At 39.7% G+C, this 16,467-nt stretch overlaps 1 protein-coding gene across 3 annotated transcripts in view; it reads left to right on the plus strand.

The window, feature by feature from the left end:
* Nucleotides 1-16,467, plus strand: part of LOC117333205 (nitric oxide synthase, brain-like) — a 203,146-nt gene that overhangs the window by 176,122 nt on the left and 10,557 nt on the right. For all 3 annotated transcript variants that reach the window (XM_033892380.1, XM_033892379.1, XM_033892378.1), the window contains 15 exons: nt 414-608; nt 1,122-1,219; nt 4,360-4,504; nt 5,459-5,563; nt 6,021-6,070; nt 6,521-6,827; nt 7,193-7,337; nt 8,423-8,501; nt 8,848-9,041; nt 9,520-9,689; nt 10,178-10,388; nt 10,735-10,822; nt 11,982-12,115; nt 12,258-12,415; nt 13,881-14,072. In XM_033892380.1, coding sequence (XP_033748271.1) covers nt 414-608; nt 1,122-1,219; nt 4,360-4,504; nt 5,459-5,563; nt 6,021-6,070; nt 6,521-6,827; nt 7,193-7,337; nt 8,423-8,501; nt 8,848-9,041; nt 9,520-9,689; nt 10,178-10,388; nt 10,735-10,822; nt 11,982-12,115; nt 12,258-12,415; nt 13,881-14,072 — 2,271 coding nt within the window. The remainder of the gene's footprint in view (nt 1-413; nt 609-1,121; nt 1,220-4,359; nt 4,505-5,458; nt 5,564-6,020; nt 6,071-6,520; nt 6,828-7,192; nt 7,338-8,422; nt 8,502-8,847; nt 9,042-9,519; nt 9,690-10,177; nt 10,389-10,734; nt 10,823-11,981; nt 12,116-12,257; nt 12,416-13,880; nt 14,073-16,467) is intronic.

Genomic DNA, 16,467 nt, shown 5'->3' on the forward strand with positions numbered 1-16,467 from the left:
TATCTGTCGTGTATGTAACATGATCGTAATTTCTGTATTATCAGAGTATCGGGTGTTAACATACCGTGTAAACGTAATGTATGTCCCTGTGTTATAAGTTCCGTGTGTAAACGTAATGTATGTCCCTGTGTTATAAGTTCCGTGTGTAAACGTAATGTATGTCCCTGTTTTATAAGTTCCGTGTGTAAACGTAATGTATGTCCCTGTGTTATAAGTTCCGGGTATAAACGTACTGTTTGTCCCTGTTTTATCAGTTCCGGATGTAAACGTGTTGTTTATCCTAGTAATTGTCCTGGCATTTCAGTATTATCAGCTCCAGGTGTAAGCGGACTGTATGTCCCTGTAATATTAGTTCCGGGTGAACTCAATATACATTGTAGCATGTATACATATGTATCATATTCTAATTCCAGTCCCAGGGTGTTACCATCACTGACCATCATGCTGCTTCAGAGTCGTTCGTAAAGTTCATGGAGAATGAACAAAAGAACCGAGGTGGCTGTCCGGCGGACTGGGTGTGGATCATACCTCCGATGAGTGGGAGCATCACTCCTGTATTTCACCAAGAGATGCTGCGCTATAAAATCAAACCCTCTTACGAGCCCATGGTACATTTGCATCAAAGTTAAACATAAATTGAAACAAAGAATTTCTATGACAATAGTGTAATTTTGTTACATATTACTTGTAAATTAATAAGCATACCCCAACTCATTCCCTCATTATCAAATTTTGTTTATCTATAGTTTACGTTTTCCTGACTTTCATTGTAGAAATTACTTAAGTCGGATTCAACGGTGTCTAAATACTAATATACAATGTTTCCCAAATAAAAACATATCGTACGTAATTCTGAAAAAAAAATCACCTAATCAAGCAATTCAATTTTTATTACTTCAACCATTGGATATTGGATCATTTCAATAGAAAAAATAAACGTGTTTTGAAACATCTTGTAGTTGCCTTTTTATGCCAATAACACTGATATATGTATTTAGTTTAGACGTCGTATCCGGCTTATATATCAGTGTCACGTGATGTCGCCTCATCATTATGTCTTTTGATGTGAGTTAGATTGTAATCATAACACAGCCATACTTTCTTTTCCGTGTATATAACAGGAAGATCCCTGGAAAACATATGTCTGGAAAAAGGACCGGGACAAAACAAAATCTCTAGACCGACCAAAGAGGAAATTCGGATTCAAAGAACTCGCACGGTAAGTACTAGTATTATATAAGGACAATTGTAAAACAGCTCCTTTCTGCTATTGTTTCACCTGTTGTATCACGGGGCTTATATTTTGCGGATGTTAAACCAAGTAAAACCAATGTCACTTATAGCTTGATAAAGTAGAGGCATGGCCCATTCAATAATTTGAGTCGTTCGCTGTTCTTGAACAAACGTGGAGGTGAAAAGCATAAAAATGGACAACTTATGGCGACCTCAATGAAGTCAATATTCATATGGTACAACATGACAAAGCTTATATCTGTACCAGATAATGTACGAGCACGGGACACCAAAGTCAATATCGGTATAAAAAGTAAAGATATCCTCGTGTAATACATTGTTAATTTTAGTGTAAATTGATATCACTCTACCTTTGAATGTCATGAAGGCGACGAAATGTCAACAGCGTTATTTAAACAACTGACATTAATTGATCAAGCCTGTCGCAAACTGTAGTGTTGAAAGATGAGACAATTGTCAATACCGCCATCATCAGAACAACCCGGGCGCTCTCATTATCGGCATATTTTGACCTGTCAAGTGGTATTGGTTCTGTACCTGATAGGTTACCGTTAGGGCGCTCTGTCTGAGTGGCTGCAGTGATAGGTTACCGTTAGGGCACTCTGTCTGAGTGACTGCAGTGATGGGTTACGCTCTGTCTGAGTGACTGCAGTGATAGGTTACCGTTAGGGCGCTCTGTCTGAGTGTCTGTGGTGATAGGTTACCGTTAGGGCGCTCTGTCTGAGTGACTGCAGTGATAGGTTACCGTTAGGGCACTCTGTCTTAGTGGCTGCAGTGATAGGTTACCGTTAGGGCACTCTGTCTGAGTGACTGCAGTGATAGGTTACCGTTAGGGCACTCTGTCTGAGTGACTGCAGTGATAGGTTACCGTTAGGGCACTCTGTCTGAGTGACTGCAGCGATAGGTTACCGTTAGGGCGCACTGTCTGAGTGACTGCAGTGATAGGTTACGCTCTGTATGAGTGGATGCGGTGATGTTACTGTTAGGGCGCTCTGTCTGAGTGACTGCAGTGATAGGTTACCGTTAGGGCACTCTGTCTGAGTGACTGCAGTGATAGGTTACCATTAGGGCACTCTGTCTGAGTGACTGCAGTGATAGGTTACCGTTAGGGCGCTCTGTCTGAGTGACTGCGGTGATATGTTACCGTTAGGGCGCTCTGTCTGAGTGACTGCAGTGATAGGTTACGCTCTGTCTGAGTGACTGCAGTGATAGGTTACGCTCTGTCTGAGTGACTGCAGTGATATGTTACCGTTAGGGCGCTCTGTCTGAGTGACTGCAGTGATAGGTTACGCTCTGTCTGAGTGTCTGTGGTGATAGGTTACCGTTAGGGCGCTCTGTCTGAGTGGCTGCAGTGATAGGTTACCGTTAGGGCGCTCTGTCTGAGTGACTGCAGTGATAGGTTACCGTTAGGGCACTCTGTCTGAGTGACTGCAGTGATAGGTTACCATTAGGGCGCTCTGTCTGAGTGATTGCAGTGATAGGTTACCGTTAGGGCACTCTGTCTTGGTGGCTGCAGTGATAGGTTACCGTTAGGGCGCTCTGTCTGAGTGACTGCGGTGATAGGTTACCGTTAGGGCACTCTGTCTGAGTGACTGCAGTGATGGGTTACCGTTAGGGCGCTCTGTCTGAGTGACTGCAGTGATGGGTTACCGTTAGGGCGCTCTGTCTGAGTGACTGCAGTGATAGGTTACGCTCTATCTGAGTAACTGCAGTGATAGGTTACCGTTAGGGCGCTCTGTCTGAGTGACTGCAGTGATATGTTACCGTTAGGGCACTCTGAGTGTCTGCGGTGATAGGTTGCTGTATTAACATGCTCTGTCTGAGAAAAAGTGTAATAAGGTTACCACAAATGCGCTTTTTGAGAAGTTCTTGTGGGAAAGTTTACCAAGATGTCGGTTTCCGTCTAAGTGGTTCTTGTTGCGGTAGAATTATCATGAGGTTAATATCGCTGTTGTTGTGATTATAGATAACCATAAGATAGATAACCATAAGATAGATAACCATAAGAGCACCTTGTGTCTGATTAGTACTTGTGGGACTCTGATATCATACAGATTTCTGTTTTGAGTAGGGGGTAGGTTGCTATCTGTCTAGACAATTCTGATGAGGGTAGGACTACCTTATGCGTGTTTCCTACCGTGGGTTAATCTAGTGTGATTCTATGGGGGCTTCCATTGGTAGTTCTACTACATTGGTAGTCTTTACTCCATTGCGTTTTAAATGATTTGTGTTGGTATGTGGGCGAGGAGTAAGTAATAGGTTTTCCGTAAGATCGAGCGTCCTTCATGTAATGATACCTTTAGGGGAATCTGAGCAATCCTTACTAACAGTTAACCCTGACGAATTCCTCTATGTATGAAGCAGGGGGGAGGGTAAATAAAAAAAGGAAAAGATATTCAGATGAATTATATTTCATATAGAAAACGGGTGGCATAGTATTTACCTGCATAAAGGCTATGACCTACTGATAAAGGCAATCATATACATTTTGATGTGTAAAACTGTACGTTTGAGCCATTTACAGCAACGAGTTATTATGACTTTAATAAATGATTCTTGCTTGCCCAAATAAAACTGAGTACTATTCCGAGTATCATGAACAAACCCACGTGGTCAAGCAGGTGAACCTCATTGCTTTTCACGTCTCATCGGGGAATCGAACCCCAGTCTCCTAGGTGAGAAGTGAGTGTGTTACAACAGCGCCAACCTACCACCCCACCGAATCGATAATATATATTACTTAGTAACTTACAACGTAGTGTTTTAAGTACCGGCACAAAGACGATATTGATCATTTGTATATCGGAGACAAGCTGCAAACTAACATGGGAACGTGATTATAAGACTTCATATTGACGTAATTAACGTATATGTAACGTCATCCTATGAAAGAGCAGACCTTCCAGAATAAACATTGTGAAGTAATAGCATTAATTGCACTCTGTACTTGATAGGAAATCGTGAGTTTACTTGTTCTACCAGTTAAGTCTACACCCTACCTAATAACGATTATAACGGCCAGTGTGGACTTGTTTGAAATAGTGATTTCATACCATATCGACCATACGTTGAATAATTAAACATTGCATTGTTCTTTTCTTGTAGAGCTGTGAAGTTTTCAGCCAAATTAATGAATAAGGCACTCGCACGGCGTGTGAAGTGTACCATATTGTACGCTACCGAAACGGGTAAATCCGAAAGGTTTGCAAACACCCTGTGTGAGATCTTCAAACATGGATTCGATGCTAAGGTAGGGCATTGATTTCTTTAACATCATTATTTGTAGTGTTCCTAAAACAATGGGCTTGGAAATCTCTCCACTTATCGGGAAGGTCATTGTTCTATGTGTATACCAGGTTATTACTGTAAAGATCCAGTGGTATGTCTTGAGAGTGTCTATGTTGAGATTTCTGTAATGATTAGAGATCTTGTGGTACGTGTTGAGAGAGTGTCTATGTTGATATTTCTGTAATGATAAGAGATCTTGTGGTACGTGTTGAGAGAGTGTCTATGTTGAGATTTCTGTAATGATTATAGATCTTGTACGTCTTGAGAGGGTCTATGCTGAGATTTCTGTAATGATTAGAGATCTTGTGGTACGTGTTGAGAGAGTGTCTATATTGACGTAACTAACGAATGGTTAACTATTAATATCGTTGTTTTTTTTTTATCTAAAATTGAAATGTCAATCAACTGGAATAAAAGTTTACCTCCACTGCTAATCTGGATGTTATACCTTAACACATATTAAGATAGACATTTTCAAAAGTTTCCTATATCATAACCACACCACACACATTGAATTCGTATATTAAACATTTTAAATGTTAGGTACATGTACATTGTATGTCTCAGCCAAACCATACCCATTTATGTATCCTAACTATTCTAACCACATGTTACGTATATGATACATCTTAACAAAATCTTACACATTATATATCAACAAATGTTTAGAGTAGTAGTACAAAGTTCATCGCTAATTACAAACTTACAAGCAATCACAAAAATGCAAAAAAAAAGACCTACAGAAAAACGGAACAAAAACAAAACAAACAAAAAAACAGAAAAAATATGGGGTTTAAAGGACAACTTACTCTTTCCAATGTAAGAAGAGTATTTTTATTCAAAAACGACTTTGTTAAAGAAATGCATTAAACTGATTGATATATTACAATAGGTTATTGTATTGTTCTAACCGCAGGTCCTCAGTATGGATGCGTACGACATCATTGACCTCGAACACGAAGCACTTGTCCTATTTGTCTCTAGCACATTTGGTAACGGCGATCCTCCTGAAAATGGAGAGGTAATATGCTTATACTTATTGTCTTAATTTAAATAACATAATTATATCATCCTCATTTTATACATACTTTTGGTTTAAACAATTAAATACCGGGATTCTACAACAAGAGTACTCTCTTATTTTAAGCCATCTCCCTGCAGTAAATGAGTTGCGAATGTGTCGTACAAATTAGTTAGTCTAATATATGAAAAAGATACAATAAACATTAAGATTATAAGATTATATAACAAGACCAACTAAAATAAGTATGGTGATATTGATATTTGTAGTTAAAGAGATGAAAAAAGTATTTATTTCATATAGATACTTTAGATACTTTTCAACTTTTCATTTGTATAATTTTTATATAATGACCATACAATACAATCATACAAGTCGGGTAGGTATGTATCGAATACCGAAAGATGTTCGATAACTCTATTATGATTCTCTTTCATCGTTTTCCTCAAATTGACAGTCGTTTGCCAAGAACCTGCACGACCTCAAGAGCCCAAAGAACACAAAGAAGTAAGTGTCGTGTTCATTAGAAATAGTTTCAATTTAACACGAAAATAAAGAACTACTGGACAGAAATAATACCTACATCTTGTATTAAATTTATTTAAGATGACGGGTTGTTTAACCAGCCGTTTATTTCAAACGAGAAAAAATCCATCATATTAGCATGGTTGCTTGCATTGTAGTGAAGTTATTGTTCCACGTCATCCATACCCAGGGACACATTCAATGTTAATAATAAAGCCTAATTAGAACAAACTAAAGACAGCTAAAGAATAAAAGAAATGAGTTCCTCCTCAATACAAACCGGTTAAAACCAGTCATGGTGTAGTTGTATGTATACCGGTAATGGTAGAAATACGGTGTCTATGGCGACAATAAAAAATGATAACACTGCCTTATAAAGAATAGTTATAAACATGCTGAAAAAATGCTTACTTGAGAACAACTTATTCGCAGTGGAGAGAGTGTGTCCATGTCCTACTTCCGGATGAGCACGGCTAGCGACTCGGAATCGCCGATCGAAAACAAAGAGAAAGAAGATGATGATGATAATTTGAATGCAGAGACAGGTCCTCTCAGCAACTTACGTTACTCTGTGTTCGGGCTGGGATCTCGGGCCTATCCAAACTTCTGTGCATTCGCTCACTTTGTTGACAATATGCTTAATGCCCTTGGAGGCGAACGGATCAGTAAGATGGGAGAGGGTGACGAGCTCTGTGGACAAGAGGAGTCCTTCAAACTGTGGGCACAAGATACATTCAAGGTTTGTGATAAACAGATTGTCTCTAGTTTTATATTTATGTACGGAACTTTAACTTTGAGATGTAGATGTTTTAAGATAGGTATGATTTATTGTGGCACAGAAATATATTGATTTTAAAGTTTAAATGACTGTATATTTGTAAGATACTAAGCAACAAATGAATTTGTAACTATATTGCTCAATCTGAAAGACTTTTTATCATGTCACTTCAAATATAAGTGTGATTTTAATCAAATTTTCAAAACACAGTACGACTGCCTTGATTCTACTGAACTCAGAACGGAAAGATTCAAACAAAAATTAGCATAAACTATGTTTTTCGTATTGGTCACATTATCATGATTTCGAATGCAATATATTTATAGATGGCATGCGAAACATTCTGTGTTGGCGACGCTAATGCCATCCAGGAAGCGACAGGTGCTCTGTCCAATACAGACTTTTCGTGGTCCCCTGGCAAGTTCCGACTGACACCGGAGGATAATGACAAAGAGATAGACATCACCGGATGTAAGACATTGTCTTACTGTTGTAATTTACATTAGTCCAGATCTAAACAATTTTGTAAAGATTTTAGTAGCAAAATCTTCTGAAAATAGTTTTAATAAATGTATTTCTATGACAGCAAAATTTTCAATTTTATCAAAATGCAGCATTTATTACTAGATATTACAGTAGATTTTAATTACATTTATTTTTGTCTTGATATTTAGATTTTATGATATAAAAGTATACTATAGTGCTAGGTAAACACTTGTCTTGTGTGGTTCGTTTTGGTTCCTTGTGTGGTTCCTTGTGTGGTTCCTTGTTTGGTCCGTTGTGTGGTTCCTTGTGTGGTTCCTTGTGTTGTTCCTTGTGTGGTTCCTTGTGTGGTTCCTTGTGTTGTTCCTTGTGTGGTTCCTTGTGTGGTTCCTTGTGTGGTTCCTTGTTTGGTTCCTTGTGTGGTTCCTTGTGTGGTTCCTTGTGTTGTTCATTGTGTTATTCCTTGTGTGGTTCCTTGTGTGGTTCCTTGTGTGGTTCCTTGTGTTGTCCCTTGTGCGATTCCTTGTGTTGTTCCTTGTGTGGTTCCTTGTGTGGTTCATTGTGTGGTTCCTTGTGTTGTCCCTTGTGTTGTTCCTTGTGTGGTTCCTTGTGTTGTTCCTTGTGTGGTTCTTTGTGTTGTTCCTTGTGTGGTTCCTTGTGTGGTTCCTTGTGTTGTCCCTTGTGCGATTCCTTGTGTGGTTCCTTGTGTTGTTCCTTGTGTGGTTCCTTATGTTCTTCCTTGTGTGGTTCCTTATGTGGTTCCTTGTGTGGTTCCTTGTGTGTTCCTTATGTGTTCCTTGTGTTGTTCCTTGTGTGGTTCATTGTGTGGTTCCTTGTGTGTTCCTTGTGTGGTTCCTTGTGTGGTTCGTTTTGGTTCCTTGTGTGGTTCCTTGTGTGGTTCCTTGTGTTGTTCCTTGTGTGGTTCGTTTTGGTTCCTTGTGTGGTTCCTTGTGTCGTTCCTTGTGTTGTTCCTTGTGTTGTTCCTTGTGTGGTTCCTTGTGTTGTTCCTTGTGTGGTTCCTTGTGTCGTTCCTTGAACCAAATAACTGATACAGCTTCGTGTTCTTTTTGCAGCGTTGACAAAGCTACACGGCAGACAAGTACAATCGTGTAAACTGATATCGACAGAACAACTACAGTCCAAGGACTCCAGGTATGACGTAGTCAAGTTTTCTTAGTCAAATTGCTATCCCATGGTTAGATTAACAACTACGATGAGTCATCTCAGACGGTGCTTTTTTATTCTGTGAAAATATTTCGATGTTAGTATATCTGTATCGGAGTAGCTTACCAAAATACTCAATTTAAAAGAATTACTTCAATGATCCGAATATGTTTCTGTTCGATTTACATCATATACAGAACGAAAAGTAAAATACTGATTAATTCTTAACATTTGATTATTACTTATTTGAAATCTTTCATCAAAAGTCTTTTAATAAGAAATAATCAATGATGATGTATTCACATATAATAAGCGAATGTGTATTGTTCTTCAGTCGGGAGACCATGCTCATTAGGTTAGACACTATGGGTGCAGAGGACCTCAACTATGCTCCCGGGGACCACATTGCAATATTCCCTGCTAATTCCACGAAGCTGGTGGACGGGGTACTGTCCAGGCTACACAATGCTCCCCCTCCCGATCAGCTGATTAAGTTGGAGGTTCTTCAGGAGAGAACCACACCACTAGGTACATATAATGCTATTATTGGCTGGTTGGTCACGTATGTAAGTCGACGTGTTCAATATTGAAATTATATTATTTAATTCCAGACAAATAATGACATCGCTGCATATCATACAAACGCAGTCGTGTTCTGTGACAATGATCCAATACCCAGAAAATACTAACCTCGTCAAATCATGAGTTAACGCACACTACCCCTCCCCCATAAACAATCCAACAACCCCATACCACCCCATCCGTTTTTTGTTTTAAATATTTGTTTAGACCAATTTGTATTGCCACTCTTCATCTTTTCATCACGACTGAGTCCTACAGAGAAGAAACAGCCGTCTGATGCAGTTTCTTTTTCTTTATTTGGTCTATAATTTGTCATTTTCTAAAGACACATTTAAAGTCGACAATAACTGACCTGTGTGTAGTTCACTGACATCTAGCACTATGATACTACATGTACCAAAACACTACGATACGGATGTTTCAGGAACTACGAAGAGTTGGTGTCACTTTGAAAGGATCCCCGTGTGTACGATGCGCACAGCCTTTGCACACTTCCTTGACATAACCACGCCCCCGTCCCAGGCGTTCCTGCACCTGCTGGCCACACAGTCGTCTCGAGACGTAGATAGGATCAAACTGGAAAACCTAGCTAATGTAAGCATTATGCATATACCAGACAGACTATTTGAGTAAAATCGGTGTAGTGTCATATTTCGGTAAAGACTGCTTTAAGTTATCAACGGTAAAATATTTTTGTGATCAGGATGATTGCATCGATTGGTATCAAATGCATTCAAAAACAAATTCTGAAACATCTGGAAATTAAACTAGGTATTCAATATGATAACACAAAAGTATTAAATTCGAAGTCCTCCAAACCATTCAACAAGATATAACTTCTATCTTGCTGTTTATTGATGTGAAGGTTAGAAACATCATCCACCTTTGTTTACGCGGAATTGAATCCTAATTAAGTGTTATAGCGTCCAGTTTGAAGGACGAGTAAGGCCTTGTTGTTGCAGTCAAACAACTTAATAGCATATTACGTCTAATTAACGACGCATGTATTACTATTAATTCATGTTTGTGAGATACAAACCTTCCAAGTGTCAAAGGAAGATTCATTTGTTGTATGTACGCAGGATATCCACGCTTACGAGGACTGGAAGGCGGATACTCAGCCAAACCTGGTGGAGATTCTAGAGGAGTTCCCTTCGGTCAAGGTCAACCCGTCCTTACTGATGACACAGATGCCTCTGCTACAGCAGCGCTTCTACAGCATCAGCTCGTCCCCACAGGCTTACCCCGGGGAAATCCACGCCACAGTCGCCATTGTTAGATACCAGACAATGGGTACGTTTACAACTACAATTCATTGAAACCTTACCGTATATCAATGCAATGCATATATACAGTGAAAATCATATTGCATTTGCATGCAAACTCCAACGCCAAGGCAAGACTCTTTTCATTATCTCAGCTTTTGAATAGAAAAATAATATTATATTACTTGTATTGTACAAGGTTTGAGTGTTTAGTATTTTATTACTTATCTTTAACAAACTATTTCAACGTACTAAGGGAGACAACTTCATGAAGAGTAAATATACACTTTCACACCCAATACAATATTACTTCGTTCAGCATAACATATTAACTGTTTTAATTTAATAGAACATGATGATATTAATCGATACAGGTGGCGTCGGACCGGAACACGAGGGGGTGTGTTCCACGTGGCTTAGCAGACTACAAGTAGGGGATATCGTGCCTTGTCTCGTTAGAACGTAAGTACTCCTGACCAATAGATTCAGATCTTACCCAACACAGTTCTCTCCCTTGTACAGTATCTGTTCAAAGTCCTACAGTTTTCACCCATGCACTACCATTTATACCAAGCAGACTTTGTTCCACTGACCTGCTGTAAGATGTGAAGCCTTAGGATAAGTTCAGATACTGTATTACATGGGAGGTTCGTGTGTACTTTCTTTCGAGGTTCGGATCTTTATTATTTCGTGGTTAGCTCATGCAGCAATGATATAACAATAATATATATATATACTGTATATATTCATCTCAGTACAACTACGACAGGAAATTAAAAATTTTATCTTTGGATCACCAACACATAATGTATATGATACATTGTCATAATAAATAGATATATAACATAGTAACACAACTGACGAAGGAAGACAACGTTATGACTCGTTCCCTGACCGGGCCTCGAACTCACGATACCCGCAGCTTATACCACTGCGCCAAATCGACGTTCGTAAAAAGAACGTTTCAATGGTCGACCCGATATCCTGACATGATAATAGTGGAAGTCGTCTATAAGATGATATGAATTCCTGGATCGCAATGTATTTACATACATGGATGCAAATTGTACACATATTATAAATATTCATCACAGTACAACTACGACATATATATATGGGACAAAGAAGTAATTCTAACAGCGAGGACAATGAAAAATGGCAAATTTTCGATATATAACAATATTCGTTGCATTCAAATTCGTGGTTCCTTACTAACCACGCAACACATGAAAGTTTATGCACATGCAAAAACATTAAAAAGGACACATACCGCTGGACAAGCTTGATATTAAATATAATATGACTATACAGTTACTAGAAACTGGAATACAATCTAGTATCCCTAATGATTTGTAAATAACAACCAAACCATTAACACACCCATTCTGTTTACAGATATAGATACATGACAAACTGTAATATCTTTGTTCCATAGCTTATCTTTCTGATTCTAACAAATCAAATCTATCGGGGGCTCTATCATCTCAATGTAATCAGGATTTCATTTCAGTTTCATAGCCGATGCTCTCTGATTCACTTAACTTGTAACTTCTTTACAATGTTACGATTTCTTAAGACTTTTCAAAAGTACACAAATTACCTTCATTTATTTGATGATCAGGGCCCCTCAGTTCCACCTGCCGGAGGATGCCACACTGCCGACCATCATGATAGGACCCGGTACCGGAATAGCGCCGTTCAGGAGCTTCTGGCAACAGCGGAAGATTGACCGGGATATGCTGCCGGAACCAACACGTATGGCCTGTTGTGTAATGTTACATTTGTTGATTCTTTTCCACGCATTTCCAATCAGTGTTATGAAAAGCTGTTTTCTCGCAGTATCTATTATTGTAAAATAGATAAGGTTTACATTAAGATACCGATGTTCATGTTACAGATGGAGAGAAGAAAGGATGGGGAGACATATACCTTTACTTTGGGTGTAGGCAGAACAACGTGGACCATATCTACAAATCAGAGTTAACCCAGGCGGAAAAAGACAAATCTATCACCAATGTGTACACAGCACTGTCCCGGGAGCCGGGGGTACCAAAGGTAAGTAAGTCGTTACAATGTCCCGGGAGCCGGGGGTACCAAAGGTAAGTAAGTCGTTACAATGTCCCAGATCCGGGGGTACCAAAGGTACGTAAGTTCATTACAATGTCCCGGGCACGAGGGGTACCAAAGGTCAGTAAGTCGTTACAATGTCCCGGGAGCCGGGGATACCAAAGGTCAGTTTGTCGTTACAATGTCCCGGGAGCCGGGGGTACCAAAGGTAAGTAAGTCGTTACAATGTCCCAGATCCGGGGGTACCAAAGGTACGTAAGTTCATTACAATGTCCCGGGCACTCGGGGTACCAAAGGTCAGTAAGTCGTTACAATGTCCCGGGAGCCGGGGATACCAAAGGTCAGTTTGTCGTTACAATGTCCCGGGAGCCGGGGGTACCAAAGGTAAGTAAGTCGTTACAATGTCCCGGGAGCCGGGGGTACCAAAGGTAAGTAAGTCGTTACAATGTCCCAGATCCGGGGGTACCAAAGGTAAGTAAGTTCATTACAATGTCCCGGGCCGAGGGGTACCAAAGGTCAGTAAGTCGTTACAATGTCCTGCGAGCCGGGGGTACCAAAGGTAAGTAAGTTCATTACAATGTCCCGGGCACGAGGGGTACCAAAGGTAAGTAAGTCGTTACAATGTCCCGATCCGGGGTTACCAAAGGTAACAATTGTTACATGTCCGATCCGGGGGGGGTACCAAAGTACGTAAGTTCATAACATGTCCCTGGCCGAGGGTACCAAATGGTAACGTAAGTCATACAATGGTCCGCGAGCGGGTACAAAGGTCAGTTTGTCATTACAATGTCCCGGGAGCCGGGAGTACCAAAGGTCAGTAAGTCGTTACAATGTCCCAGGGGCCGGGGTACCAAGGGTAAGTAAATCATTACAATGTCCCGGGCACGAGGGGTACCAAAGGTCAATAAGTCGTTACAATGTCCCGGGCACGAGGGGTACCAAAGGTCAGTAAGTCGTTACAATGTCCCGGGCACGAGGGGTACCAAAGGTCAGTAAGTCATTACAATGTCCCGGGAGCCAGGGATACCAAAGGTAAGTAAATTATTATAATGTCCCAGGGGCCGGGGGTTCCAAATGTCAGTAAGTCATTACAATGTCCCAGGGGCCAGGGGTTCCAAAGTTCAGTAAGTCATTACAATGTCCCGGGAACCAGGGGTACCAAAGGTCAGTAAGTCGTTGCAATGTCCCAGGAGCCGGGGGTACCAAAGGTAAGTAAGTCATTATAATGCCCCGTTTATTATAACCATGTCACAGTTTGGGGGGGGGGGGGGGGGTACCAAAAGTACATTAATCAAAGCAATTCTCCTGCCTCTGACAACCAAATGGTAACATGTCGCAAGAATGGCCGTCAGCTGGAAAAGCATTGAATCCTCAAGTGGGAAGCCGGGGGAGGGGCGCGGGAGTGGTCGCGTGATCTACAATAGATCTAAGGCTTTTGTATTCTATCTAACAGGTGTACGTCCAAGATGTGCTGAAACAGAACGGGAAGGAGGTGTTTGAGCAAATCCTTCGTCGTGGAGGGCACGTGTATGTATGTGGTGATGTGCAGATGGCGAACGACGTCTCAACAACACTTTGTAAAATCATACAAGAGTATGGGAAATTATCGGCGGAAGATGCGAAATTCGTCATGCTGAAATTAAGGGTAAGTTATGTAGAATAAAGCTGGTGAGTATTTTATTATCAGAGTCAGATAACTATATATCACAACTTCCATAATAATCCTGAAAAATGAATTCGACCAATAAAAATGGTATTGGTTAGGATGACAACTTCGCCACTAATTGGGCCGTTTTACATTTATCGCGGTACAATCGGTTGGATTGGTTGGACCGGAGTAGTTCGTCTACGAAATTATGACGGACCTGGTGATTTTATGATGCTTTGGGAAGTCTTATATTAACATCTGCAGGTCTGTCAAGATTTATATTTGAAATGTTACAATTAAACACGAACAGGCCAAAGCTGTTTCATATCAAATTAAACGTTCTAAATCAACCGTTAAATTAGTCGACCGGATCGAGAAAGTGGGTTAAGAGTCGGGAGACGGCTGTACACGCTGTACACACATGATCAAACGATACTGGTTTCTTTGGTCCTCGCTTCAAGAAAGAGTAATTTATTCAAGAGTCATGATAACCATGATTTACGACAGTGGATAAGTTCATTATTGTCTATTTCATGGTTGATAAAACATTCTGGTTGTCCCAGTACTTATCCAGCCGGGCCTCAAATATTCTCAGTGTCGATGATGTGACGACATCATTGGGTAGAGACTTCCAATATCTGACAATTCTTTCTTTAACTGCGTATTTCCGTACGTTAAGTTTATGCGTTCCTTTCTCATGTTGTAGACTATGACTTCTGGTTATTTTGTTAACATTTATATTGAGGAATCCTTCCGTTACAGGAGTGCCGTTGTACCCGTGTGTTAGTTTATATGCTTGTATCATTTCCACCCTCTGTGCTTCAGCGTTGGTAACTTTAGTTTCCTTAATCTGTTCTCATAGCTTGATTCCTCTTATCCAAGTATTTGTTTTGTTGCTCTGTGTTAAACTTTTTCAATATTGTTAATATCTTTTTGTGTGAACGGATTCCATATGCTTGCTCCAAAATCCAGGTGTGGCCTAACAAGTGCTGTATGCAAGTAGCTACATATAAAAGTATTTTCATCTAAATACGTGTATGTTCTAAATGTTCCCATTATCCTGTTGGCTTTATTGACTGTTTCATATATGTTGTCCGTAAATTCAAGTCTTACATAGATGAAATTTCATTACAGAACAAAATAACGCCTACGTTTGCACCATATGTACATGTAAAAACAAATCTTCGCGTCAGTCATCATATTTCGTCTTTAACCCTTATCAATTTACTTGTAAAGTCATATTCTTTTAATTTCGAAATACAATATATACATGTATATTAATGATTAAGTATATTTGTAATCCAAATACTTGCCAGATGTGCCAAGAGTATGCGTGTGTCTAAAGATCAGTTTCGACTCTCTTTATCAATATCTGACTCAACAGTTTTATTTTATAAAGTACATGTATCTGTGTCGTTGGTTAAAGTGACATTGTTAAATGTTAATTAGATTATCGAAAAACAGAAAATGTTCTGATATGATGATTTAAAATGGTCAAAAAATCATACATTGATCAGTCGATGTCGTGATCGAAAATCAAAGTGCAGTCCTTACGTGAAGTGGTTTATGGTTTATTCCGAATGTATTGAGGTATTCGGTCTATAATCTATTATCTCGGCAAAAGTTCAAATAAAGCCCGGTCATGCGAGATTTGTTTGATAATGTGTCTATATTAACTTTTGCTTTGAAAATGAAATATTTATCATACATCTGCACAAATCAAAAATTGTTTAAACAGAAATATTACAAGGACCAAGTTAAATTGTTTATGTTACTTTGAGGTACGGTGGTAGGACGCAGGGCTACATAGCCGAAAAGTCACTAGTTGGAGTCCCGATTCGGGCACTATGTTGTATCGTTGAACAAAGTACTTTACTGCGTATGTTTCAGTCGGCTGTAAATGAATACATTGTAGGGCAGTGTAAGAAATGTTGTGTGTAAGCTGTTAGATGTTTTACGTGGTAGGGCAGTGTAAGAAATGTTGTGTGTAAGCTATTAGATGTTTTACGTGGTAGGGCAGTGTAAGAAATGTTGTGTGTACGCTATTAGATGTTTTACGTGGTAGGGCAGTGTAAGAAATGTTGTGTGTAAGCTATTAGATGTTTTACGTGGTAGGGTAGTGTAAGAAATGTTGTGTGTAAGCTGTTAGATGTTTTACGTGGTAGGGCAGTGTAAGAAATGTTGTGTGTAAGCTATTAGATGTTTTACGTGGTAGGGCAGTGTAAGAAATGTTGTGTGTAAGCTGTTAGATGTTTTACGTGGTAGGGCAGTGTAAGAAATGTTGTGTGTAAGCTGTTAGATATTTTACGTGGTAGGGCAGTGTAAGAAATGCCGTGGCTGTTAACGCCGAAATGGCAGGTCCGGGTGTATGTTTCCATGGTGATGAGAAAGA

Source organism: Pecten maximus, chromosome 8 (assembly GCF_902652985.1).
Source record: "Pecten maximus chromosome 8, xPecMax1.1, whole genome shotgun sequence".
Lineage (NCBI taxonomy): Eukaryota > Metazoa > Mollusca > Bivalvia > Pectinida > Pectinidae > Pecten > Pecten maximus.